This window comes from Dromaius novaehollandiae, chromosome 2 (assembly GCF_036370855.1).
Source record: "Dromaius novaehollandiae isolate bDroNov1 chromosome 2, bDroNov1.hap1, whole genome shotgun sequence".
NCBI lineage: Eukaryota > Metazoa > Chordata > Aves > Casuariiformes > Dromaiidae > Dromaius > Dromaius novaehollandiae.
Window position 1 is genome coordinate 8303149 of NC_088099.1, and position 26143 is coordinate 8329291.

A 26143-nucleotide genomic window follows, 5' to 3' on the forward strand; every position below is an offset into this window, starting at 1 on the left:
GGCATTTTGGTACTCTCATAACAAATATTTACAAAAGCAAGAAGAGAGATTTATTTTCTGTTTCCTAAGCAGCGGTAGGAAGCATTAACATCAGGTTATCCTGGTTATTGCTTTGGTATAATCTGCTTTAGTTAGCTCTAGATACAGGCCAGTAAGTAATACTGTATTTTGGCAGGTATTCTAAAAATAGCAGCTACTGCGTCACAGGTCTTATTTTTGTTAAATATAGACTCACAAAAACAGAAGAAGAGCCACTAGCTATTTACAATAGGGAAGACTCTCCCACTAGACTATTTAAAAGCAGTAATACATGGCATTTTTTTTTCATCTCTGCCCAAATGCAGGTCTTACACTATCAAATTAAAAAAAGAAATATTTGTTTACGAAGGTCCTGCGTAATTAAATTCATTTCCGAGAGAGAAACAATAATCAGATAGTATCAATACTATATTCTCATTACCTGTTTCCACAGTGTTTTCTGTTTCTGCTGCCTCCAAACCATCCATACTGTCTTCATCCTCCACTGCAGTTTTTCCTCTACTCCGAGGCCTACAAACATAAGAAAGGAACATTGTTTTTAAAACTTTAAAAGTACTTCCAGTTTAAATTTATCCAGGATTAAAATCATTTTTTATTGTGGAATAATTAATAGCATTTAAGTTAACCAGTCATTTATGAGTCTTGTAGCAATCAAAAGTTTCCTCCCCTTTTTTCCTGTTAAAAGTAATAAACTCAGCAGAGTACCCTTTAATCAGCAGTTGACCCCATAAGTCCTGTGCTTATTATTATACGAAAAATTCAATCACATACTTCTACTGATCAAAAAATAAATTAAATCTAAAGCAAGATTTTAAGATATGACCGTCCTGTTTGCTCCACATTTTTCATTACAGAGGAGATAACTACAGAGATACTAGAGAGAACACACTCCAAAATCTGGCCGGTAGTTACATATGCTATAACACAGACACTAAGCCATTCAGAGCATCCTTGGAGGAAATTTCTAGAGGATAATAATAATGCTGAAGCAATTAAATGGAAACACAGGTGGTATTTTTAGTGAAACAGCAATTTTGACACATTTAAAAAAAATGTTCTGAATTACAGACTAGACAGGGCTAGATGCTATCACATTGAAAAAAAGCCATAAAGGTGTGACAGCGCACTAAAACCAAAATACCTGGCAGTTGTTGCGATTTCAACCAAGGTCTGACAGAAAGCAGACAGGTTTGTGCCACAAATCGCAACCTTTTCTCTCCGCCTGGCTCTCCAGCAGCCGCCGGGGTGGGCTGCTGCGGAGCCGAGCATCCAGATCCCCAGCTGTTCAGCAGCCCACTTGACGGAGAGCCAAGAGCTTGGCACCTTGCCTCCCAAATTTTCAGGCTACTTGGCAACCTGCCTGGCACGCTGACAGAAAGCCGGAGAGACCCTGGGAGCTTCTCATTCCAAATACACAAATTCTTAGCAGTTTGGGGCATCTCGGTGGTTGCAGAGTCCCCGAGCTCCCGGGCAACCATTCACCCAACCAACATGCCCTGAATCAGGATGTGAGACCGGCAGCCACAGCGGCCCGGGCTGCCCCCCCGGAGCGGAAACCACTCCGTTTCCTCTTTCACGGAAAATTCTGAAAGGTTTGGGTTTAGTTTGACGGTGGGGGAAATTTTTTTGAAGTGATTAAATCATTCCAAAGCAGCATTTCCTTTCTTTGGACAGCCTGCTAAAATACTTAAACCTAACGAAGTATTACCTCAAAGCCAGACCTGCTAAACCGCCCGAGGAAGGCGCGCTGCCCTGCCAGCCCTTTGACACTCGCGCACCAGATGATGTGCAAAAAAACTGCAGAGACTATGATCTTTCGCGCCTATACTTTGTTGCTCTCTTGCTTAGCGTGGGGGAAGGATTTGCAAGACCTAACAAGAAGATCCCTTCTAATCAAGCTGGGAGCAGTTTTATGTCTGTAGAGGAGGAAAAAAAAAGATTACAATAAGGTGAAAACGAAAGCCTCAGACAAACCACTCAATTTACAAAGGAAAGAATGAGGGAAAAGAGGAAACTGAGAAGAGACAGAGGGAGAGAGGGACTTTTATCTTTTCGGCATCCCTATGAACTGGTTCACGACAGTGCTGGAGAACGTGGGAGCAACGGCAGCCCTGGGGATACGAGGTTATCTTTGGCCTTGCCTGCTTATCCACAAGGAGAGATACCATACGTGTAACTCGCAAAATAACGGCGTTATAAGAACAGAGAGAAGCCTGCATCCGCCTCAGCATTTGCCACTCCACAAGCTTCCAGGGCAGTTCTCCAAAACAGACGCTGCACAAACAGCTAAAGCAGAATAAACTGCAGAGTGACCAAGCGAAACCGTCCCACGTTCCCTCGGGTCACCACGTCACCCCATCCGCCCGCACCACAGTCAGTGAGCTGACTGAAACGCGGACACGTATCCCGGCCAGCAGGACGAGACCGCTTCTCTCAGCGGCCTGTCTGAAACCGTAATACAGATTAATTCCCATGCATAACGGAGAGGAAGGGTGACGCAAACAGAACATCACGCTCGCCGGCTAGAACAGACCCATCCAGCGTGGCTGAAGTACTGCATGGGAAAAAGTAAAACTTTTAATACTTAGAAAAACAATACAGGCAGTAAGAAAACAAAACCATTTAAGTTTAAATACTACTTTTCTTGGAGTTCTTCAAAACAGCCCGACACTTGGGCCAGCGCTCTGAGCAGAAGGAGAGGAACGCGAAGTCAACGGTGGTATCACTCCGCTTGGGGCAGGAGCGCCCAAGGGCTCTACCGAACACAGCAGCCGACCAGGGCGACTGCTTCCAAATCCCATCCTGACTACTTTTCTACCAACAATCCAAAAATAACGTAAATTTAAAAATTTACATACAGATTTGGATTTTATATTATACTACATTTAACATGTTAAACACTGAAGTACCTTTTTAAACTTTTTTTTTTTAAACACAAGCAGTATGCACTTCTTGAATTCCCTACTATATTTTAGTAACATATTTAACATGAAGGCAAATCACAGGTTTCAACTAATTAAACACAATTGCTCCTTTTCAACAGAAGATATAACCGCATCTGGAGTTTTCTCACCATCCCCCCTCCACTGTGTGTCATCATCATTCTCCCCTTGCAAATATTCTGCAAAAAGCCTTCCTAATGCTGTGCAAGATGCAAATAAATCCATTAGAAGAGAATGCTGCATTATATAGTTAATTTATTTTTTGCTTATTACCTTCATTTCACAATCATCAGAAGAGATTTTATACTCAAAAAAATTTGTGTTTGGCTTCAGAAAAAAATAACGCGAGTTACAAAACACTAAAATATACACTGCATTGGCAACTATAATTTAATATTTCCATAAAAAATCCCATTTGAAAAGGCCATACAGTACATCTAACTGTTACAGTCGATGTTCATAATAAGAATGGATTGTTTCATGTTTGTTTTAATAAATAAATTTAATACAATTTAATACTTTTGTTGCATAATAGTTTTGTCTAGTTTGTGTAACACTAAATTTCCCTCTGCCAAATCCCACAACTTTTTTTTTCCCCAATTCACTTATTCCACCCCCCTTTAAACAAAAAAGAAAAAAGCAAACAATATTCTTCTGCTCTTGGGATTTGCCTCTTTCTCCTTAAACCGCTAACATAACTAAAATCTAAACCTTTTCTCACTGAAAAGTCTTCTAGGGGGTTTAATCTTTTGGATGGCAAACGGGTAAGAAAACAGGTTAGCTAATACATATGGCTTTGAGATACCCAGCCTAGTGTGCATCTTAAATCACCCACAACGCATGCTTTGGGAAGAGAGCGACGCTGGTCAGCAGGCAGTTTCCCCCTCTTTGCAATACTCCTCCTCCTCGTGCAAAAGCACACACACATTATCATGCCTTGCATTCAGTTTCCAAGCAAAAGGCTCATCCCAAATACCACCACAAAGAAACTAGAAATAAGCCAAATTTAGGTAAGTTGGGTCTCAGCTTCACCCAAGCTTTGGATTTTTGTAGGCAACACTTTCTCAAACAGGGAGTAACAAATATTTCTACTACAAACTTAATAAAAAAGCAGAAGCAAGGCAAATAGTTCCACCTACTTCCATCCCAACTTAGCGCTGCTGCTGAAACAGGCAGGCCAGTCGCACCCTGTCCCACCAGCACCCGGACCGGCCTTTCCCCCGCTGGTGGCTGCACGCTGACCCATGCCGAGAAACCCAGCATTTGCTGCCTGAAAGCAAATACAGAACCAAAGCCCGCGGCTACTCATCCTTTGCTGCTACGCGGCCAGGCAGCGCCAAGCAACGCTTGCTACGCCAAACGCCAGAACCTCAGTTCTGCTTTAGACCTTTCTAAGCCCTGTGCTAAACTTTACTAGACGCAGGTAACTACATCGCTCCGCTGTGTACCAGTGCAGCCTCCCGAAGCCCGTTAGCTAGCTACTGCCCAAGCAGAGCACCCACGGGCGAGCCACGCGGCACACTGCCTCCAAACCGAGAACAAAACGTACAGGCATGGCCCGAGCAGTAAGGAGACAAGGAAACAGCCATAAACATCCATCAGGACAATAGGCAGTGGGCTGCAGAGACAGGCTGAGCGGCTGCCAAGGCTTCTGCCATCGGCTTGCTCGCTTGTCTCTTTCCCACAACAGAGTTCGTTTTAGAAGGAAAAACACAAAACCACGTCTATTTGTGTTTAAAAGAACAGATCTATTGAAAAATATATATGATTTCAAGCACATTTTGCATTGCATGAAACAGTCAGTAAAACAAAAATAAATAAAGTTGTATCTATGTAGGTAGGATTCCAGTTGAACATAACTACTATCTGCAGTAATTTTACTTGTATTTACATAAAATTGAGTCATTTATCAAAATGCTTTGTGACCTACACCTAAATTTGTCATCAGTTAGATTTCTTAGCTAACTCCTTTTATTAATCTCTGTCTTTACGCCGTAGTAAACAAACATAGCATAATTTTATCGAGTGTAAGCAACTAATCAAATTTAGCACTCAGGAAAAAAAAACCCCACGTTTCCGTAGCTCCCTAAATCTCTACGTATTCCACTGGCACTGGGACAAAACCTGCCTGAGGCCGATTGAGGGCTTTGCTGACTTCATTAACCGAGTACGATTGCCAAGCATCATCATCAGCTTCTGCTAAATTGCAGAGATAGCAGTGTGGATGAAGACCCTAGGATAAAAAGCAAAACTGTCTTATTTGCCTGCTGGTGGTCAGATACTTTTTAATACGTACATGCCAGCAACAAGATCTTAACCTTATGAGTACAATACAGGTCAGAAGCATATCTTGGATCTTGCTCATTCTTTCCATGAGGTCACTATAAATAAGGCTACGGGCCAGTAACTTCTGGAACCACATGGAAGAGCTGAAGACGCTACTATCCTCTAGATCCTCGTCGCTGCCAGGCTGCTAGTTTATGATTACCCAGAAGTTATCACCAAACAGTTCCTGCAAGTGCTCTGCAACCTGCTACCAGCAAAATCACATGACAATTTGTTCAAAGCATCCGCCGAAAATATCGTACTAATCCAGGTGCTTTTGTTTCAGGCTTAGAGAACACATTCATATGAACCATCCCAGAGCCCCCTCCTCCTTCTCAAAGGCCATCACCTCTAAACTGTCCAGGGCAGAAATCACCTTTCTTCCCCTGCACAGTGCCGAGCACAATGGTGGTACTAACTACATACAACAAGGCAAATAACCTTAAAAAGGATGTAACATCTGGGATACAGTAACATCCTAAACCACCACAGATGTCTTGTTAAATGAACATCTGTCCACAGCCTTACCCGGAAAGATGGTACAGGAATGATTTATAAAAAGATTCAATTGGTGCTGCAGTCAGCATGGCTAGCAACAAATTAATGTCCGTACCACAGCTTCACAAGCAAAAGCTGTTACAGGCTTTCCAAGAATCTTTTTAACAGGTGTGCAAAAGTACATGATCCCAGTATTTCTGTATAGTAAATCATAAGTACAGCTGTAAAAGTTTAACTGTGCTCACGTATGCACTCACGTATACCTGAGGTTCGGCTAACAGCCCCACGTGAAGGGAACCACAGCAAGCAAGAATCAATCGATTCAGGGAGAAACCACTAAGGAAGCCTTCCCCCTTCCCTGCTCTGAGCTCTGCTTTTCAATACTGAGGCTTTACTGCTTCTCAGAGTGAAGAAAATCCTGCATCTAAGTCTGGATGAAATAAATAATACAACTCTGAAAGCAAGGCAAAGGGCAACTAATTAGAATTAATTTCAGTGGCGCTAACCATTAATGGGCCTAGACAGGGATACTCACTATTGCATTGATTCCAGTTTCAAACTGATCCCCATTTAAAAGTTTCCTAAGAGGGTTTTTTTAATTGAGCAATCAGTAACAGGTGAAAGTGTTTTCTGTAATTGCTCTTCTGCCCTCTAGAAGATTTCATTTCATGCATTATAAAAAAAGACCTAAACATTTACCCTCTTCCCATTTGCTTCTTATGTGTGTGCATTAAAGGCAGAAGGACTTGGATGTATGGGAAAGAGGTGCGACAGCAACATCACAAGAGACAAAAAGGTGAAAAAGGTGACTTTTAGATACAGAGAAGTGAGCAAGAATGGCTTGTGTGAAGGACTTTAGCAAAACATTTTTGTTAAAACCTATATAAATGGACTTATTATAATCTTATTCTAGATCATAACCCAGTTCAACCTTAAATTTAAGAGTTCTCAAAAATACACTTCATACATCCTATTAGTCTTACCTAACCATCAGAAAAAAACTGTACATCTCAATGCTTCCAGTTAAAAAAAAATCATAATCTTTTCATTAACTACTACATCAAAGAAAAATGACACAGTTTATGTTTAAAAACAAAATGTTGCAACTTCTCACCAACATGTCCTTTAACTAGTAACAATTTAAAGAAGGTTATTCACTCGCACAATATTATTCATCCAACCAGGCTGTAATGTCTTCAGAGCTGAAACTTCTTTCACTTTTGTATTTTTCACAGTTAGCATCAAAAGCACCAAACACACGAAAAAAAAATATTACAGCCTTTGATATCAGAGATGTCTGAGAAAAAACACAGAAAGAACCCAGACTCATCTCTATGAATGACGATTCTTATCTAAACATTTCCAGCACTCCTCCGTGAAAGGGAGATTGCTCAAAGATATCCCACACTATTGAGAAATGCAAATAGCAGCCCTTCAAAGATAATTTGTACCGAATATTGTGGCTGCATCTTTCCTTTTATTCTAGAGTACAGTCACTATTATAAAAAGTAAGCTAATACAGAGAAAACTGACTGATGCATGCAGAGCTCGAAGAAAAAAAGCTGTCTCAAGGCAGACTTTGCATAAAACGTCCCACATCAAAAAGAATTCGTATCACACAGTTTTAGCTACAATTTAAAGGCCAAATGAATTACTGTTTTAAGCTAATGTTAAGTTTCTTTTTCCTGAATCTTCAACTTCAACTGTTCTTGCATGGTTAAGTGATCTATATGTGCTCTCAAACCTATACTGGAGGTGCCCGGAAAAATTACTTTCCATAGGAGCCTGGGGAAAGGCAATTAGGATGTACCGCCAGGAGACATTCATCAAAACTGTCCACCCAAATCAAACAGGCATAGTTACTAACTGATTTCTTTCAGACATCACTCTAGTAACATGAACTCAGTTTTGCAGATGACCACCAGATCCAGGAGCCTGAAGCTAAACTATGCTGCGTGATGAGGCTGGTCTGCCCAAAGTGACTGTCTTCAGCGTTTTCTCTGCTCTTCCCTACACACTCACACAGTTAAGTTTGAGTCTAGAACTGCTCCTGTAAAAGATAAAGCAGGTGAGGATCAACCTGTCCTGGCTGAAACAGAGCCTTGTTCACAAGACCATGACCTCTTCTTCCCTACTTGTTACCCTTTGTGGTAACATCTGGAGGGGGCGGAGGGAAGGGGCATGGGGATGGAGCACAGCAGGGACCAAAATGGGAGGGCTCGTTATTGATAACAGTTGCAAAATAATAAAATATTTCACACGAGCCAATACAGTATCTACAGAGTCATAGCTCAGCTATAGCCAAGTATATAGAAGAAATATAGAGGCTAAGGCTCCTACACTGAATTTGTACTTCTGGATGCTTTTTTCTCATTACATGAGAAAATCCAAGTTTGACACTGTAAGTGTGAAACCAGGTTGACCAACCTACATGTACAGACTGTTTGGATTTGGAGCCATTTCTAAATAATGAAGAGAGAAATCACACAAAAGGCTTTCAGATTTCTTTTTACTACTGTCAAACTGCCTGTGTAGACATCTATAAGAATCTGTGAGCTAAAATTACTCTTAATCAAATATCTGTCATATTAACTCAGCAATATGCAGCGTCAAGAATTGATACAAGTTCTTTCAGCTTCATAAGCTTTGAACATTTATTTCTCAGGAACTACATTCCCACTGATATATAGTTTCATTGGCAGACTTGCAGCTTTATAGCTTTAGTTCTGTAATACAGAACATGCAGTCCTCAATCTTTAAACAAATTTCAAAAGTAATATCTCAAAAAATTTATGATCCATTTATAACCTTGTGATGAGTTATATATTTGCATTGTTGTAGCAAGTACTTCCTTTACAGATTTGCAACCAATGCACTTAACCGTATTCACTGTCGAATTGATTCAAAACAACATACCACCATTTCAGCACTTGGGAATTTTTTTAAAACCTTTTCTGCAGCCAAATCTGACTAACATTCAGGAGCATCAGCTACTAAAGGTAGAGCTATCGGCACGTTTCCAACCTCCATCTACTTTTGCATCTCTCCCTGGCTCTAGACTTGCTAACGGCTCCATTCTTATGATGCCTACAGACAGCAGCTAATGTGAGGCTCCTTGATGAGTTTGCTGTAATAATGCTTATCAACACCACTGAATGCTTTGACATGTTGCTTTTGCAAGCAATGATTATTAAGTATGGCAACATTATCAGCTGAGACATTACTGGCATTGTCAAAGACAGAAATCTTCTAACCTGTGCAAGAATTTCAGGTGTGCACCTGCAACACCAGAAGCACTATTTGTCCACACTGTTCCCTTCTTTGTTTAAAGTAAACAAAATTGTATCAAAATACACTACTGCAGGGAACACTGGAAACAGTGTCTTTTCTTGACTGGTAAGCATAAGCATTTCATTTACACCATAATACAAGAATTTTTTCTCCATAATGCCTGCTAGGGGAAGTTTTACCTTCTCCCACCTCGTGACAGTAGCGATACCACAAATTTTTTACCCACAACAGCACCACGTGCTTTTCTTTCTTCAGAAGTGAGAATTATCCAGCTCTCTGCTGTGGGTTTGACTGCTACTATGTTCTGAATGAAGGTGACAACACGTTAAGGACCGTAATGGTCATGTGCGGTGATTTCAAGGTCTCATACAAAGTTTAATACATCTAAGTCATCACACACAAGCAACAGCTGCTAATCACTGGAACTTGATGAAGTTTTGGTCTCTTCAGGCAGATTTTTGTGATTTTAGCATCACTAATGAACAGTCTCACTGCAGTAAGACTGTGAAGATTCTTTCAAATCCCATTTGTCTGCCCACACTAAATATTGTCCCCAGATGTATTCAGTGCTGGTGCAGACTGTGCTGCATGCAGCGGCATCTGGATGCACATAATGCAGGTATACAAACAACCAAATGATGTGGTACCCTAAATTTCCAATAGTTTTTACTCAAAAATATATTTTTGTACATAGTAAGTCCACACACAATGATCAGAAAACACTCTAACCATTGCTTTTATACACTAATTCAGCTACAATAGTCAAAAACCTGAATGCCAAAACTGTAGTATGATTTCAATTTCCGTAACACAGACTAAATCCCACTCGCGCAGCACACCGTTTCGAGAGGATTCCAGCTCTTAAGTCGAGCCAGACACACAGCCAGCTCAGAGCACCTCGCGCTTTCTCAGCTAATAAAGTTCTGTCTCTTTTGTCTCATAACAATTTTGCTAATTTCTTGAGACCTAATAGCAAACGCAAATCTTCCTTCATGTGAATTACATGGAAAATATCCATTCTTATGCTCTTGAAGCATTCCTCACCCCACCAATATCACAGCAAACCTTTTGTCCCTTGGATGCGTGTTACAAAAACATGCTCTGAGAAAGGTGTCCACCTTCCAATTTCACCTGATTTTCTGTGTCTACAGAAGGAGATGAACAAACTACATAACTATATAACATCACCAGTAATGGGGATGTCTTTTCCCTACTGGTTCCTCCTAACACGTATTTAAGCCTCATCTAGAAGGATCAAGATACGGTAAGGCCTGCCAACACCCAAAATGCTATAAAGAATCAGCTTTTATGCAAGATGCTGGCTTAAAACAAATTAGGCGGAATTATCTAGTGTAGGAAACCTGTCTTAATAACACCCAAATTAATGGATGACATATAAGGAAAATTATGCATGTTAACTACGGTTTGTCATTACCAATCTGAAATGGATTCAGACATAAAAATCAACAGAAATGAATGTCGTATCACCACATATTTTATCCATCTGTTAGCACCTTTAGTACTCCTTATACAGAAACGCATTTTTATTTCAAATAACGTCAACAAGTATTATGAAATATTTCTCCATCAATAAAACTGCTAAACGTAGGGAAGCCAAAGGGAAAAAACTCAAGATCTCCTCACTAATTAAAAATCCATTAAACCTTATCTGGAATACTTAGAAAACCTCAAGAGAGTAAAAATAGACGTAAAAAGAAAATGGGTAATGTAATCAGATGGGTATCAGTCTAAATATATAATTCAGATGAAATGCTTTTCTTGTAACAAAATTGCTTTCAACCTAGAAGTAAATCCTAAAAGCCAGATCACAGGTGCTATTTTTATACCAGAGTAAATAAAACTCCTAAAACACTACTGTGAAATATAAACAACAAAAGCAGCAACATAATAAGCACACTCCAAAGCACAGTCACAACTAATGTAAGTCTTTAGACATGTTTAAAAGCTTCAGTATAAACAGGCATCAATCTCTAGGGGTCTCGGTAAGGCTGAAATGCTGCAGTCTGCTAAGCAGACCTGTCCGTCACTCTTCTCTGTCCCCGAAGAGGATTCCCCTAACCTCGAGACGCTAGTTTGACTTCTGACTATCACAGGCTATCACTATCATAGGTTAGCAGTAGCATCCAGATTATTATAATAAAGAATTTATAATTTTTTGTCCAGGGGAATGTTAAATTATCATCTCATGTGGGATGAGGATTTACTGCTGTATACCACTATTCTCAGAATTTCACTCCTTTCCATATTTAAGAAATACACCACAACCCAAATCAATCTGCTTTCTTTTTTTCCTATGTTAGTCTTCTACAAATGATAGTTAGATACATAAATTCACAGTATTTTTCTTTAAAACCTCTTATTCTTTCATTTCTTTAAAATGCCTTAAAAGAAACACACACAAAAATAAAAAAATCATAGGGTAAAAAAACCAGACGAGTTTTCCAGTACTTGACGCCAGAGAAGGTCTGCTCTCTGAACATCCCCTTCGCGCTCCCCAGCCTCGGGCTGCGACAGAAGTGCTAGCAGAAGGATGATCTACTGCTCAGCCTCTATCATATGATACAGGTCAGAGTTATAAACAAAACTGTATCTGTGTCACATGATAGGAGCATGTATCCAGTGAACATTGTTACAGCAACTACTACAATGGAAGCCATCCAAGAGGACCAAATGATACCTCCAGGTCAAGTTCCTTTGAGGCCAGCACCCAAGGACACGCGAGCAGTACGCTAGCCACGCTAGCTTAAAGCATCTGGAAATTATGATCTGAATCACTAGCTTCGTAACTTTTTTTCAGAAGCTACCAGAAAAATAGTAATGGAGATCATAAAAGAAAGGATACTGAGGCTGATTTATAATGAGATAATTTGTATATTTACTTAATTTAATCTTTTCTGAGCGTAGACCTGGAATGACAGCTTCACAGATATTTATAAATTTATTTCTGCTTGCATTTTACAGATACACATAGGCTTCTAATTAACATTTACAGTGTGAAAGCTCAGTGCTACTCAGGAGGCATACAGCAGCCTCAAAAATGACCATAATCAAATCTTTCAGAAGTACTTCCAGGTACTAAAAAGCTGGCAGAGCAACTCTGTAACAGCCATATTCGCAACAGCATGCAAAGATGACACAGTCAACAGAAGTGCATATGGCTAGGTGTCACTTACAGCAGCCCTAAGGCTACTCTGATCTACCAAAGTGCCACCTTGGTATCATGACAGGTCAGAATAGGGTCCAGTTCACAATTTGGTCATACATAAACTTCAGAAGTAAAACCATTAATTTTTGCTACAGTATCACCACTGCAAAATGGGTTTTTTGCTTTATTTTTTGCACACTGAAAATCTGCCCAAGCATCTGAAGGACCTCCAAGATGATAAAAACAATTACATGAGCCTCAGAATCTCTCACCCAGAAACCATTTCTGTTTTGCAATCAACTTTTTGCAATCAACAATTAAAAAATTACATTTAAAAAGAATCTTCTACCACAGAGAAAGATGTCCAACATTTAACACACCAGCTATTACAGAGCTGCTAAAAAGTACTATCAAAATTCAAGTCAGATTGCTCACAGACTCACTGGACACAACGCCAGAACCATTATCCATTGACTAATGCCCATAAATATCGCTCAATAACTGTAATTGATTAAAACCTATCTTGCAGAAAGGCATTCACTTTGCCATCCCCTTTGCAATTTGTCTCTCTGTTACGAATCCATGCTCCTTTCCTACATGAATTTCTCCAGTTTCAGCTTTCAGCTGCTGGCTCTTGTCCTACCACCTTAGGGGACCCTTAAGCACTCAACATTTTCTCCTCTGGAAGTATTTATGCACTGTAATGAAGTTACCTCTTACTTTTAGGGTTTGGATTATATCCCTCTCTCCCTCCCCAAGCTAAACAGATTGAGCACCTTTAACTTTCTCACCAAAGCAATTTTCTTCGGGCTTTCTGTAATTTTTGGTCTTTTCCGTGAATTTCCCCTCAATATTTCAGTCTTTCAATTATGGACACTACAATCATGTTAAGTAGGGAGCAGCCAGTCTCACCTATGCAATAGAGCTCAAAAGCATCCCATGCTTTAAATTCCTTTTTGGAAGTATTGCTTTCTGGACTGTAGCTCCATATACCCTATAGAAACTGTCAGCGTTTTTTCTCATACATTTCATTTTGCATTGAAGTGCATTTTGTTTAACTGTGCTTAGTTAATATAAATCACACTTGTTTCTTCCCTATCCTCATTTTCTCCATTCCCTATCACCAGCAATAGTTATTACTTCAGATCACAGTTTAAGATACTGAATAATACAGGACTTCACTGCTGGAGAACAATCCAAAACAACCAAAACAATTCAATGACAGTCCTCTCTCTCCCCCCCAAAATGGTTATCTGTCAGCTAGCCAGGGCTCAACCCAGTTACTGTATGTTTTATTTCACTGAATATTTTTAATTGGAATATAAAACACTGCTAGGCCTAGTACCTTCCAAAGAAATCCATACACATTTCATCTTTATAGAAAACTAAGTACAAAAAAATTGTATCAGGTCACCCAATATCTACATCAAAGACAACTTAAACTCACATAGTACATTAAAAAAAAAAAAAAGAAGGACAAAAAGGGAGGGAAAAAAAATCTAAGAGTTCATGCCTCTAGAGAATGTAGTACTTAAAGGTACTTATTTTCAAAATAAAAAGCCATCAATGCTCCACATTTTTTCATTTCTACATATTGCGTATTTAACTATCTAGCCACTTGCTACAGCCATCGAGGGCCTTGCTTTCTCAAAAAGTTGCGCCTTCCAAATCCTATCGGTTTCAGCGAGCGCCATGGGATCTCCCTGTCTCACAGGACTGAGTAGCATGTAGTGCGATATACTTTGCAGCACAATAAAATATATACTTTGCAGCATAATAAAATATCCTATTGAAATTCTGAGATCTAAAAAACAATGACTTCATTGCTTCTTATGACTTTTCCACTGTAAAATTCAACTCCAAGGTAGTAATTGGCAGGGACAAAATTATGTAGCAATTAGGGCATGACAGCAAAAGCAAACAAGAACTGAAAATGGGTTCGACACTTCTGGTAACAAGCAGGTAATTATCACAGCAGCTTGAAAGGGGCATAATCAACCAAACTGACATCATCCCTCCCACATAATAAAATGCGAAATCCCTTTACGTGCAATGTAGCTCTTACACACAGCTGGTAAATGCTGCTAGTCTAGTCTCTATGTCAGTGGCTGCAGAACAGCTGAGGTTGCATTCAGGGCAGTTCAAGAGTGGATATTTTTATTTATTTTATTATTTATTTATTAAAAGGATGATGACTGTTACATGTTTTCATCTGTTCTTGAACAGAAAGACTCTTCATAGAAAGCCATATTTTATGAAAACGCCTTCCCTTCTTCTTCCAGTGTAATCCTATCTTGAGGGTTCTCAGAATACAGAAAAACTCTTGGCCTAAAAGGCACAACTGTTACCCCATCGCCTAAAACAGAAGTTGAATTTTTTTCAAATAAAAATAGGAACTTGCTAGCTTTAAGTACGTTCAACTTTTAACCACCAAATTTCACCAGCAACACATTCTTAAGCTTTTTTCCACGCAACATTTTCTTTAAATTTAGGTGTGAGCATTAACTATTGCCTCAAAGCGTTATTATCTTGTGGCTACTTCTGTTGTCCTGATCAACGGAAAGCTGAGCTGTACTGAAAATCATAATGCATTTATCTTCACAACATGTTTCTGCGGGAATTAAAATAAAATCTGTTTAAAAAAAAAAATCTGTTTATGTGCTGTCCACTTTCAGCGTTACTATATCGCAAGGTGCTCACTCCCGTCAGTAAGGTGTCGTGAAATCCTGTCAGCCCGGACTCAGTATCGGTTGCTTTATCTGTTGAAGGAGGGGGGAAAATTGCCCTCGCCTTTTTCTGTATTTTGCACACTCCTAACCTATGTTCCTTTCCATTTCCTCTCTCCTTATGTTGACAAATCCATTTACTTCAACACTGCCTGTCAATATCATTAGCTTGCTGTTTCCACCTCCTTCCAGCTCATTAAGACCAGTGAGGCTGAATCCAACGCTAATCCCTACAGTCTGCCATTAACTACCACTATCCAGCCCCAGTGCTTTAGACAGGTTTTGTTCCTTGTTTCTTGGATACAAGCAATTTCAAACACACTGGAATCATGGTTCAATTTGTATCGATTTTTTGAGCGAAATTTCCACAAAACATTTACAGAGAACCCATACCTATCATATGCTGTGCAGCAAGTATCATACGCAAAATGCGTACATTATTGACATGTATTCTCTTATCTCTGGGCTAAATAGACAATACAGAGGACTAACACATCACAACAAAAGTTCTTTAGATACCTGTTATCTTGAACACTCTTTTACTTTAAAAAGACTGTGCAGAGAATTCCCCCCAAGCAAGCCAACGGCTGGGCTCCTAGAGCTGAACTTTTCAACAGCACCCAGGTAATTTTGAATAGTATAATTCATTTCAAAAAGCAAGCTTTGATGGCAGTACGTAGCCTAGGCACAGCCTATCTTGACTTGAGGAACTTGTGTAGCTTACTGGGAAGTAAAATCCCTGCAGACCTAGCAGAAGCTGCCTGATAACTGACTGTGCTACTGACACAGTAACAATGCTAATGACATCCACTTTTTTCTGCATATTTGAACTATTTTAAACCTCAAACTACTTATAAAAGTTAAATTTGTACAAGATCTAAAATTCTAGCAACAATTCTGTTCACTAGAAAACAATGATTAAAACCTAAGCTTACCAATTTTAAACTTTACAATAGAAAGTGAAAGGAAACACCAATTTCAAGGCTAAAAATGTAAAGATTTAAATTAAAAAGTAATCAAAAAACTTCTTTAAAACCAATTGCTATTATGAGACCTCTTCCTCTTAAAAAGCACTGCTTCTGTAAACATCATGATTTTACTACGAGAATCTTTAAGTACAAAGGACAGTTTTATACCCAACATCTCCAAAAGCTAGGACAGATCCAACAACAAAGCTCACAGAAGACTGTATTCCTTCAGTCTTCCAGAAGACTCTGGCAATGGTCAAACATTCAGCAAAGGTACCATTTAAGCAACACACACCCTCTCCAAAGAGAGACTGTATCACCACAACCGGCTTCCCACCGTGGTTCCCCGTGCAGTTGCACTGGCTGAGGAACAGAAATGAGCCACTGTGGTACAGGGCAACTGCTTAAGCCTGTGCTGCCAGCAGAAAACATCGCTGCAATTGCAGCTTTTTATTTACAGGACGTTGAAGGCCAACTCAGAGATTTCCATTACTAGCAGCACATGGGTACATAAATCACCAGAGATCAGTTCATCAGACGTTATTTCATAATCAGAAGAAATGCACTGGGACACTTCCAGTAACTCTTAATCACCACCTTTTCTTCTGCACATTCCTTTGTTCGGCTTTAATGACTGATTCCAACAGAAATGCCCTTTTACCTCAAGTTTACCAAGAAAGCTAAAATGATATTCAAGATCTGTGGCACTCAGAATATTGGAAAAAAGGATATTCTACGATACTTCATTCTCAAGACCCGGGAGAAAACTCCAGAGAGCCAAAACTCTCAGGCCCAGTGCTCTGACCTACACGCTGCAAGACAAGCATATAAAGTCACGTCACAGAGGAAAGAATGCTCTTTTTCTTATTTGCACATGGATCCTAGAGTAATGTGACTGAGTGACCCTAATGGAAACACTTTTCCTCTGAACAGCTGGCAATAATGTTTTGTTGAAGGAATACAGTATTTCAAAACAACCCGAACTCCTCCCTGTAACAGCTCTGAGAAGATGCAAGGCAAACATAAAAGGAAAAATATACCAAAAACTTTTACTTGTCTAAATACAGAGGCACACTCAATATTTTATTTTGTTATATGCAATTCCACGTGCCTCTTTTCAGATCTATTGATAATCTACTTCTTTGAATAATGAAATCAAAAGTGGAGGCTAAATTTACCTCAGAAAACAAAAACAAACTAAGGTTTCAGTCAGAACAGACTCAGCTCGTATCAGCATGTTCCAATGGTTAATTTACTGTACAGTAATACTAAGCTGGTAACACACAGCATGAGGGCATCAAATTAAAAATAAAGTTAAAAAAACCAGATACAGTGTTACCATTAAAAAACAGTATCACTCACCAATGCCGCTGAATGAACTCTAAGCTTAAGCAAAAACAATCACTAAATGTCAACTTTATTAGCTACCTGAAGTACATTTCTGTTGTTCTACTTCCAAATCAAATGAAGGAACTGCTTAAACACTTAGCCTTGGATGTGCACCATAAAATAAACATGCGAATAAAAATCCCCAAATCTGAGGTTCTGACTCAAAGCTATTGCACTTGCACATGCAGTGCTAAGTAACCCACGCACTTTTTCAAGGACTGTCTGAAAGCCCTTGTGTCTGTTACCAGCACTATTCTGAGAACCGTAATAAAAAGCCTGCAGAATTGTAAACGATTATTAAAGGAATTTTATTTTTTTCTGGATGAAAAATGATATGTTCTGAAGACTAAGCCATTCTCTTTTTCAAATCCTCTTGCCCATAAATTTCCTATTCAAGTTCATATAATATAACAAAAATTAAAATTATGCAATTAAATACCTAAAAAAATCTATATCATCACTATTACACCTTACAAAAAAGCTCCTATCAATGGCTACCTAGCACACACTTTAACATTATATGAATCAAGTTTCCTCACTCACTTCATTAGAAAAAAATCATTTGCAAAATACACTGGTGGACTCATGTTACTTATGAACAACTGTAATTGAAGTTCACAGGTCAAATCTTAAATATTAAGTCAGCAGCTTTCTCCTTCTATTTATCAAGCAGTTGTTCTGAGTAAAGACAGCAACTACTGATGTCTTAGAAAAGATTAAGGGCTTTTTATGTGTGTTAAGTTATTCATTTCTCAAGAGGCGCAACAGAAAATACCAAAGCCGACCCGTTCTTCTACATAACAACTGTACCAAAAGAAAATGTACTTAAAGTAACGGTGACTCAGCTAAGCAGCAACTACACATGTAGAACAGTGCCGTGTTTCAGCAAAGCAAAATGAGTTCCAGGGCTCTCCTACAACCAGATTTTTAATACTTGCATTAAAGCAACAGCGGTTGTTTTTGCGGAACTAGGAAAATATAGTCAAGCTCTTATTAAGCACTTTTAAAAACAAATTTGTAAATGTACATGTAAAGGTAGTATGTCCAAAGTCACAAGTACAACCTTAAAAAAAAAAAATCTATGGCCAACAGACTATTTAAAGACTTCTAAAATATTATTCAGGAAGCTTTAAGAATCTCAGTAATACCACAATATTTAAAAAATAATCTAAAGCCAAGATTTAAGCGCCATTAGAAAATCCTTCCCTAAAACTCCCAGTTATTGCAATACTTCTTAAAGCACAGTTTCATGACAAAAATATTTTTTTGTGTGGCCCAGCCATATAAAAGGATTCCTCGGGATGCCAAACACTGAGAACTCCCCAGCGGTGACTCATCCTGTTATGTATACAAAGCTTTCATTAAAAAAAAAAAAAAAAAAAAAAAAAAGTCAGTTGGCATCATTACAGATCCTCAGTTAGCAATCTTCAACTTACTGTTATTTCTTGCACAAAGTATTCTAAACACACTGCAATAAAGTATTCTGGTATGCTAATTTGGAGGAGGAAAACGTGCAACTCAACTTGAATGGCCTTTCTTACACAAAGAGCAAGTTTCTGCTCCCTTCCACCAAGTGCTCCAAGATGGCCTCAAATAAAATTTCTAGCTAGACAAAAATTCCTTGTTGTTCCACATCAGCTCCTTGCCAGTTACACTGATCAACCATTTTGCCAAAACAAGAAAAATAAGTCTTTCAAAATGAGTCTTGATGAGCATACTAAGAAGAATCACTTAAAAAAAAAAAAAAAAGAAAGAAGAAAAAAAGTGGTGGGGGGGGAGAGGGTTTAAACTGCCCTGAAAACTTTGGAAGCATTCTTCCTGGCTACCTCCTTCGAAGCATTATTTGAATACCAAAAAAAATCTGAACTTATTTATTTAGATGATCTGTTGTACTTCAACAAAATCACAATAAACCAAAAGTGCCACATAAGTGCAAATATTGTAATGAGCTGTATTACCACATCACTATTTGCCAATAAAAAAGCAATTTTTTAATAACTTCTTTGAAATGTGTTATTTTTTTTTAACTGGCTATTGTTTGTTTTAATTATGACTGTTTGGAAAATGCACTAGAAAACAGAAGTTTCCCCCAGCACTACACACACACACACACACACACACACACACACACACACACACACACAGTACAAGTACTAGGCACTTTGTTCCACCAAGTGCTGGATCCGGCCTTTCCAGGCTCGACTTGCACATTAAGAGGAGTTTTCATTCGTGACTGTTCATCTTTTTACTTGTAAGCAGAAGCTAGCACAGTACAAACCAAGATCACAGCAAACGTGGAGCTTCAAGCTAAAAGAGCATTTGCGTTCTGAAAACCACCTCAAGACTCATTTCACACAGGCAGCTAGTATGGGGAGAGCAACCTTCACGTACTATCATTCTGGACCAAATTCAATCCAACAAGCTAGGTAACAATAATTTCCTTTATTTTCAATCCCTTTAGCCACTCATTTCTCTAGTAATTTAGTTCCTAGTGTTGCTCCTTTCCTAAATATGGCCAGAGATGCACAAGAAGCCAAGCTCTACTCAGTGCCAGCTATGCAATTTTCTCTTTCCCACTGGGGACGCACTTTCCAGCCTCTCAGATGTTCTCAGAACAAACGCCTCCCCCATCACTGCCACATACACTTTTTTTTTTTTTTTATAAACACCTCTTACCCACAGTAGTTCTAAGTGCCAAATCATCTACTTTCACAGAGTGTCAAAAGAAAAGCCAGATCTAAGAACTTATACAGCGTTTTCTATCCTTTCTTCTACAGCATGTTGATTCAGAAATAATACTCTACATTCGCTCCAATTCCAACGACCACATGAACTCCGTCCTGTCTCTCCAGTCATTTAAGCTGATCACAGGACTTCAACTAACTATACCGCATTTCCAGTAAGTTTAGGTTTTCTATAGGTGGTATCAAGACTACCCGATCAAAGATATAAATTAAATCTGTGGATTCACACTGCAAGTCTTTGAGCTCGAAGCATATAGAGTTCCATGTTTTACAAAAAAATAACCTCAAAGGAACGACTCATTTTTTTCCTACTTACACACAAGATAACAAGGTTCGTCTTAGAGAGCATAACTAAATCCTTTTGATTTTGTTAATTTAGCTGTGGGTTTTTGTTATTCTATCATTATTTATGTAGTACCATAGGTGGCCATGGCAAATTACCAACCTAATTCAGGCTGGTTCTCTACTGCAAGATGCTAGCTTACTATTTAAATCGCACAAAAAATGACAACAGTCTTCAGTAGTTAAGAGAGAGGGGTACAGGAAAACAAAAGAGACCCACTGTCAGCAATGGGAACTCTCTATTTCGTATTTATCTTTGCACGAGTATATTTTAAATGAAAGCAGAGTATTTTCATTTACTCACATATAATCATCTGTCAAGGTATGAGAACCAATTAATAATGGAAAGCTAAATGAAAGAAGGGCATTTCCGAGAGAGGTTCGCATAGGGCTGGGGCTTGGGGTGGGGAACGATCACAGCCTCACAAGCAAGAGCCATTTCAAAACACGCAGGGAAACACAATGGAGGGTCGGAGACAAAGTGTGGTCTTGACTCCATTTAATACAAACCAGGGAACGCCTTAACCATGTTTTAATAAGGGCTTGCATGTGACATGCTCCGTTTGATACTGAAATGCTGCTGCAGTTACCATATAGCCACCTCGGCATTTGGTGAGTCATCCTCAAACTGGCCACTACAGCACCCTTTAGGACAGATGGATGGACGAAAGAAAGCTGCAGCAGCTATGGTTAACACTAATCTGCTAATATAACTGGCATTTTTTTAAAAAGATCTTTACATTCACTGACATCAGCATGATCAACTCTGAAATCTAAACTCACTGATAACCAATCCTAACAGGAAATATAATTAGCAAAATAATTAAGTCAGTTTATGCCAGGTATAGGTCAAGTGCACCATCCAGATACAACCGCTTTGAAACTGTGAGAATGAAGCAAAACCTAAGCTACGTAATATAGACATTTAACATCAGAAAACAAGATCCCATAATTTCTATAGGCTGCAAAGAATTGAAAAAACTTACTACCCAAAGGACCACAGGAAAACTTAATTATTCTTGCTAACAGGCCAAATTAAATGCCTTCAAAAAGCAACCCTGCCCTCCTATATGCCCTCTCATCCACAAGTTTTTTAGTTCAAGTAAAATTTCACTAGGTCTTTGACACTTGTGCACCTCTTAAGAGTATACAGCACACTGTCTGCCGCACTCTGTCCCCCCATTTTCTTGATGATTAAAATCACAATTGGTGTTGAAAAGGTTGTATCTACATAACAAGTACTCACTGTCTCTTCTAACACCTGCTAAACAGTATTGGTGCTAGTAGGAGTTCAGGAAAACCCCAAAAGGGAACTGGTTCTTCGCTCACCTAGTTAAACTGCCATACTCCATGCTGAGCATGCTCAAAGTTTACATGGGATCAAGGGGAGGCTGGACATGTTTGCACAAGATTTCTAAAGCTCAGTGGATCTAGCACGGACATACCATCCTTGACTCCAGAAATCCCGCAATTCTTTCGCAACCTTCAACAATTAGTAGTTCAGGGAAGCATCATTCCAAAATTACTCTATTATTTTCCTTCCTAGGCATCTACTACCAACCACTGCAGGAAACATGATGCCAGGACATTTGGATCTTTGGTCTGACCCAGTACAGCTGTTACTGTGAAACAGATGATTTCTGCATATTATGTTACACACAGTCTCTGAACCAAGAGCTCAGAAGACAAAGGTCGTCCTACTGACCAAATTATTTTCACACCTAAAGATTGATCTTTAACAACACTAACCTTCATTTCCAGTCCTGTATTCAACAGCCTGAACTGTGAATAATGAACATCCAATTATGTAGCCTTTGGTGGTTTATAACCAGTTTCATTTCTCTAAGAGCCCCGTTCATGATTTCCGTTGTCCAGAGACTCGAATGCAGTCATATCGAGAATCAATTCTGCATGGCAGGCGGCAGGGGGCTGGGGAAGGAAATGTCTGAGGCTCCCATCCGCCTCCCCCTTCAGTGGACAGCTTGTTAGCCTTGATCTTTGTCAATATTATACTGAAAGGATTATAGAAGTGGCATTTATGCCTTGTCCCTTAGTCAGGTGGTCGTTATCTTCCAAGGCAAAAAATAACCTCAATGTTTTCAGCAAGATGAAAACTTTCATATCGAAACCCACCTACTTTTCTTGCATTTAAGCACCACACTGAGTCGTTTTGACAGTTCATCTATCAGTGGATTCTCCTAACTCAACAAATTCTTTGTACAGCCTCAGAAATAACCCAAACATATCATGGGCTGCTGAGGAAAGCCAGGTGACATATTGCTGTTATCTTCTAACATGAAATAAAAGCCAATCTTAGCAGAACAATATTCTAACCTTACTCTTGGTACAGAGTTAATAATTTTTCACCGCCTGTAGTCCAGAACTGTGAAGAAAGATCTGTGGGGTTTTCTTCTGCCCCCCCCCCTTTTTTTCTTTCTTCTGATAAAGTAATATGGTTAAGTAACAAACAAGTTCCTGGACACCAAAGCTCTTATTCGAATACTGCGTAGAGTCCACAATCTTCAAAGTTAAAACTGTGAACCTGAGAAGATGGCTAGACAGTATCCATGAAATAGAGAGGTGTGAAAAGGGAAAGCTCTTAAGATGGTTGTCTCCTGGGGAAAAAGAGATGGAGTAGGAAGTAATTTATTACCTGTGAAACACAAAAGGGTCAGCTGTAGGGTAGAGGTGCAGGAAAAAATAAGATTGTGATTATATTATGCCATCAAACCAATCTCCTTATCAAGGTCATAATTTTTAGCATCCCACTGTCATGAATTTCAGTTCCCAGGTTCATCTTTTGAAGGAACTTGTCATGCTGCTTCGAATTCCAGCACTGAAGGGTTAAGGACGGAGTTTTATGGCAAATGGCTAGGTTTTCACTGACTGCGTGCAAGTTCATCCTCAAGCACAAGAGCTGTTTAATTTCATTCACTTAGTTTCCATGAGGGCGTTTGCTGAATGTCCATGAGCAAATCTGATGCAAGACAACGTATATTACACAGAATCCTGTAATCTTGGTGATTCTGCCTCAGAACGCATTTACCATGGTGGCTGTGGAGCTCTGGTCACTAAGTTAACTTCTGCTGCTCAGGCAGAGTCTGGGTGTAGGCTTGTCTGCAGGGAGCCTGCTTCTGATGGGGTGCTTGGCAAGCGTAGAAGGTTGTTAGAAAGACTGCAGAGATGATTCCAGGAGAAGTTATTTCAATATAGGATCTTCTTCCAGTATAGTTTGCGACTACTTTCTGGTTTTGTAAATAGGTTTCAGGCCCCAGTTCTGTACTGACCTAAGTGCTTAAGTCATGCTGGACACTTTTTGAAAAAAAAACAACCAACCTTTATTTCCTTAAGTCCACCCAAAATCTCATCTGTTTTTCCCAGTTACAACAGTTTGGCATAAGAAACCAACTCTCCCCACAATCCTTGCCTCTCTCACAGCCTTAATAGACATAATGGCACTACCACTACTTTTTTGCCCATAGTTTTACCCACTGCGACACATCTTTCTCAAATTCCTTGCAAATGTTTTCACAGCTCAGACAAAGCCACAGAAAAGTCAGAAGAAAAATATCCTTACACCATGCTGAAGAGAACAAAACCATCACTGGCTTTTCTATTACAAAGGCGATCTTCAAGACAGCCTTCCTCAGAAAACATCTCCTATTCTTTACCTATAAATTCACATAATTCACTAGGAGAGCCAGTGAAGCAGCTGTTGTTAATCTACTTTCTAACCTGATGAGAAAATTCTGGCACAGAAGATGGAGCAAAATGCAAGACAGGATGTGGAGTCCGACGCCCAAAATTATTCAGCCCTAAGCTGCTCTGATAAAAGTTAACATGTAATATTAGTACTTATGATACTGCTGTGCGTTTGACAAAACTGTGCTATCAGACAGTAGGCTGGGTCTCAGACACATGAAATACACTTCCAGCTCAGGAAAAATACAGTCAAATAAGCCCGGTTCCCCCTGAACAGTCTAGACGTGCCCTAAATATTTTTCTGTATGCACAGCATGATCATGCTTTCTGTCAGTATCTAGAAGCAATGGGAGTAAAACATAAGTAATTGGCCAATAGGAGTATGATACAGAAATCAAGAACAAGCTTATGCAATTTATTACATGTAATTTTTACGATTTCAAGTTAGCACTATTTCATGGAACCTAAGTTGGCAGAAAACTGTCTTCACAATTTGCTGGAATTTGAAGAGTGAAAAAACTGTTCTGCAATGTCTGGTTTATTTTTTCTAAAGAATCCTATTCGCCACAGGTTTGGTCATTATTCAAAATAGCAGAAAAGGCGGCATGGGATTATCAAATCCTTATTTGTACTGGTGAGCATTTACTCTTTTTGTTTTATTTTAATGGAAAACCTTCTATTGACTTCAGACCTCTTCTGAAAAAGAATTTTAAACCTTAGAGAATACCCTGTCACCTTGTTTAATAATTAAATGAATCCATAAAGTACTTATTCACTAACAGTTCTTTATTGGGGGATATAGAGTCATTAATAATGAAAGCAGTTGCGCAGCACTGGTGAAGCTGTCAGCAGCAGACATTTAAGACTGGGCAGCCATATGAAAAGAAATAAACACGTAGGATTGTTTACACCCGTGCTGTCCATAGGTCTATCAGTGAGCCGGAGAACCACCTCCCCCCAACCTGCCTTTCTCCCAGGTATCGCTGCAGGGAACGGCAGCAAACAGCCTTCACCAACAGCTGTGATGGCAGCGCATGTCACAAGTGGCAGTAACAATTTCTGGCTACGTAGCACAGTTTAGAAACTCTGACTTTCCGGTAACACACTAAACAGAAGTGAACCAATTTCAAAACCTTCCCAAGGGAGGCAATAGAAATGCCAAGAATAGTAGGTACTTGGGGATGCAGCACTAGGATTCCAACACTTCCTATGGAAAAGTTACATAACCGTCTCAGTAACTAAACAACGGGCATCAAGAGAAATCAAATAGCTGCATGCATTTTTGAAAAATGGAACAGATAAAATGACAATTTAAGGAGCCCCAATAGTTAAACATCATCCTACACTATCCTAGGTGATTCTACTACCGGAAGGCAAATATAAAGAAAAAAGTAAATATTTAATTATTTGATATGTAATCCAGAAACTAAACAAAACATACAGGCCTGATTCCCCTCCCCAGCCTATAGTTTTAAGAATTTGTTCATGGAAGACTGTACCACACAAATCATTTCCAAAAATCTTTGAACCTTCTTTACTGTCACACTCCCTGTCCAAGAACTAGACTTCAAATTATAACAGTTGCTGCTTCTGGAGCTGTGTAACACTGTTTTTACATCGCTATTACAACCATTTTTTTTTAATTTAAAAACCCTGCTTTCTGTAACCAGGAGAAAACAAGACAAGGGCTGAACAAAGGAAAAAGGTTGTTCACAGATGAGTAATTGCACAAAGATGGATTAAAGTGAAAGGAAAAGACTGGAGTCTATGCTCCTCATCCTCAAGCTCCCATCTGTCTTGAAGATGACATTCCTGTAACTCCAGATTCCTCTTTTCTGATCACTGCAAAAAAAGCTCTCCCAAAAGCACTCTACCTTGCTTCCATACCCATTCCTATGTGCAATCAGCTTTCGACTAAAATATCTTACAGTCAAAGTGAAATTTTTCAAGTAAGAAAAGTCTACCAAAGGTTAAAACAGAACTTTTCAACCCAGGCCTCCATTTTATGACG

General features: G+C 39.2%; 1 protein-coding gene across 11 annotated transcripts in view; it reads right to left on the reverse strand.

Moving 5' to 3' along the window:
• Positions 1-26143, reverse strand: part of KMT2C (lysine methyltransferase 2C) — a 204034-nt gene that overhangs the window by 154026 nt on the left and 23865 nt on the right. For all 11 annotated transcript variants that reach the window (XM_064505735.1, XM_064505733.1, XM_064505727.1 and 8 more), the window contains one exon: positions 461-549. In XM_064505735.1, coding sequence (XP_064361805.1) covers positions 461-549 — 89 coding nt within the window. The remainder of the gene's footprint in view (positions 1-460; positions 550-26143) is intronic.